Raw genomic sequence first — 1,767 nt, 5'->3', positions numbered from 1 at the left:
CAGGCTGGTCTCGAACTCACAGAGATCCGCCTGCCTCTGCCTCCCAAGTGCTGGGATTAAAGGTGTGTGCCACCACCGCCCGGCTTTTTTTTTGGTTTTTGAGACAGGGTTTCTCTGTGGCTTTGGAGCCTGTCCTGTCTGGAGCTCTTGTAGACCAGGCTGGCTTCGAACTCACAGAGATCCGCCTGTCTCTGCCCTCTTTTACAGTTTTAACCCTGCTCCTGTTCCCACCTTTCCAGGCCTGGGATGACAGGCCTGCAGCACTAGACCTTGTCTCTGTGGTGTGGGGGACTAGAACACCAGGGCTTTGTGTGCAATGGGTAAGCTCTCCATGCTGAGCCCAGCCAGGCATCCTCAATCAACACATCTGTGAAGTTCATAGAGGAATAATGCACACGCTGCTCAGCTCACTGACGTCCAGAGCCACACAAGACTGTAGGCACCAGTTGGGTGGCCGTGGCACACGCCTTTAATCCCAGCACTTGAGAGGCAGAGGCAGACATCTCTGAGGTTGAGGCCAGTCTCATCTAGAGAGTTCCAGGATAACACAGAGATACCCTGTCTCAAAAAAAGAAAACAAAAAAGCAAACAAACAAAAAGAGTGTAGGCACCTCCACAACCCTAAGAACACCCACCCCCACACTCTGGCACCCACAAATCCACTTCCTGTTATGAAGTTTCACACCGTGTGGCCTTTTGTGTTGGATTTTCCCCAGCAACGTGTCCTGAAGGTTGTTCCATTGATATGGCAAATATCAGAACCCACTCCTGTCCACTGGGAACAGAGGGGTCAGTCCCTCATCCATACCTGCCCCCCCACCCCCGTGGCTACCAGTAACCTTTCCTCTCATTTTGTGTTCTATTTTGTAATATGGGGTGGTGATGGCAGTGCTCTCAGAGCACAGAAGGGGGCGTCAGATCCCCTGAAGCTATGAGTCACTCAGGGTGGGTGCTGGAAACTGAGCCCAGGTTCTGTCTCCAGCCTGGACCTACAGCTGAGGAGCGTCTGGGACAGGGGACAATGGGGATTTCAGACCACAGATCTGCCAGATTCAGGGCTTCCAGGCTCAGTGGAGGGTAGAGATGCAGCTTCCCTAACCTGCCCTCTCTGTCTCACTTCTCAGCAGGTAACACATTTGAGACCCACATCATTGGGGGTCAAGAGGCAGCTCCACACTCTCGCCCATACATGGCCTCTCTACAGAAATCGGGGTCCCATGTGTGTGGAGGAGTCCTCGTGCATCTAAAGTGGGTGTTGACGGCTGCCCACTGCCTGTCCGAACCGTGAGTATCCCACCCCCTCCCCCAAACCTCCAAAGACTCCGCCCAACCCTCTGAGGGCTAAGGCTATTGGTTCTGGTCAGGTGGAATGGATAGCTCCTTCCTGTGACCCCTAACAACCTGCCAAGGAGACCAAGTCTGCTTAGCAAGAACTGCCATTGAGACATCACTAAATACATCCATCCTGGGAGGGATGCACCCTGGGAGTGGCAGCCTAATGCCAACTCTCATCCTCAACACTAAAGGAAAAAACCCTGAGCCCTGAGCAAAAGGAAGGGGCCCTTATGTGTGCTTTAATCCCAGCCTTCGAGGAGGCAGAGGCAGAGGCAGGGGATCTCTAAGTGATCTACATAGTTCCAGAAAAGCCAGGACCAATATTAAGATCTTATCTTAAAAACAAGCAAAACAGCCGGGCGGTGGTGGCGCACGCCTGTAATCCCAGCACTCGGGAGGCAGAGGCAGGCGGATCTCTGTGAGTTCGAGGCC

The 1,767-nt window shown here is 53.4% G+C and overlaps 1 protein-coding gene across 1 annotated transcript in view; it reads left to right on the top strand.

Moving 5' to 3' along the window:
* Positions 1-1,767, top strand: part of Gzmm (granzyme M) — a 6,603-nt gene that overhangs the window by 2,516 nt on the left and 2,320 nt on the right. Inside the window, exon 2 of the mRNA XM_013350679.1 lies at positions 1,128-1,284. Coding sequence (XP_013206133.1) covers positions 1,128-1,284 — 157 coding nt within the window. The remainder of the gene's footprint in view (positions 1-1,127; positions 1,285-1,767) is intronic.

This window comes from Microtus ochrogaster, linkage group LG1, assembly GCF_000317375.1.
Source record: "Microtus ochrogaster isolate Prairie Vole_2 linkage group LG1, MicOch1.0, whole genome shotgun sequence".
Classification (NCBI taxonomy): domain Eukaryota; kingdom Metazoa; phylum Chordata; class Mammalia; order Rodentia; family Cricetidae; genus Microtus; species Microtus ochrogaster.
This window is presented reverse-complemented; position numbering and strand designations above follow the sequence as displayed.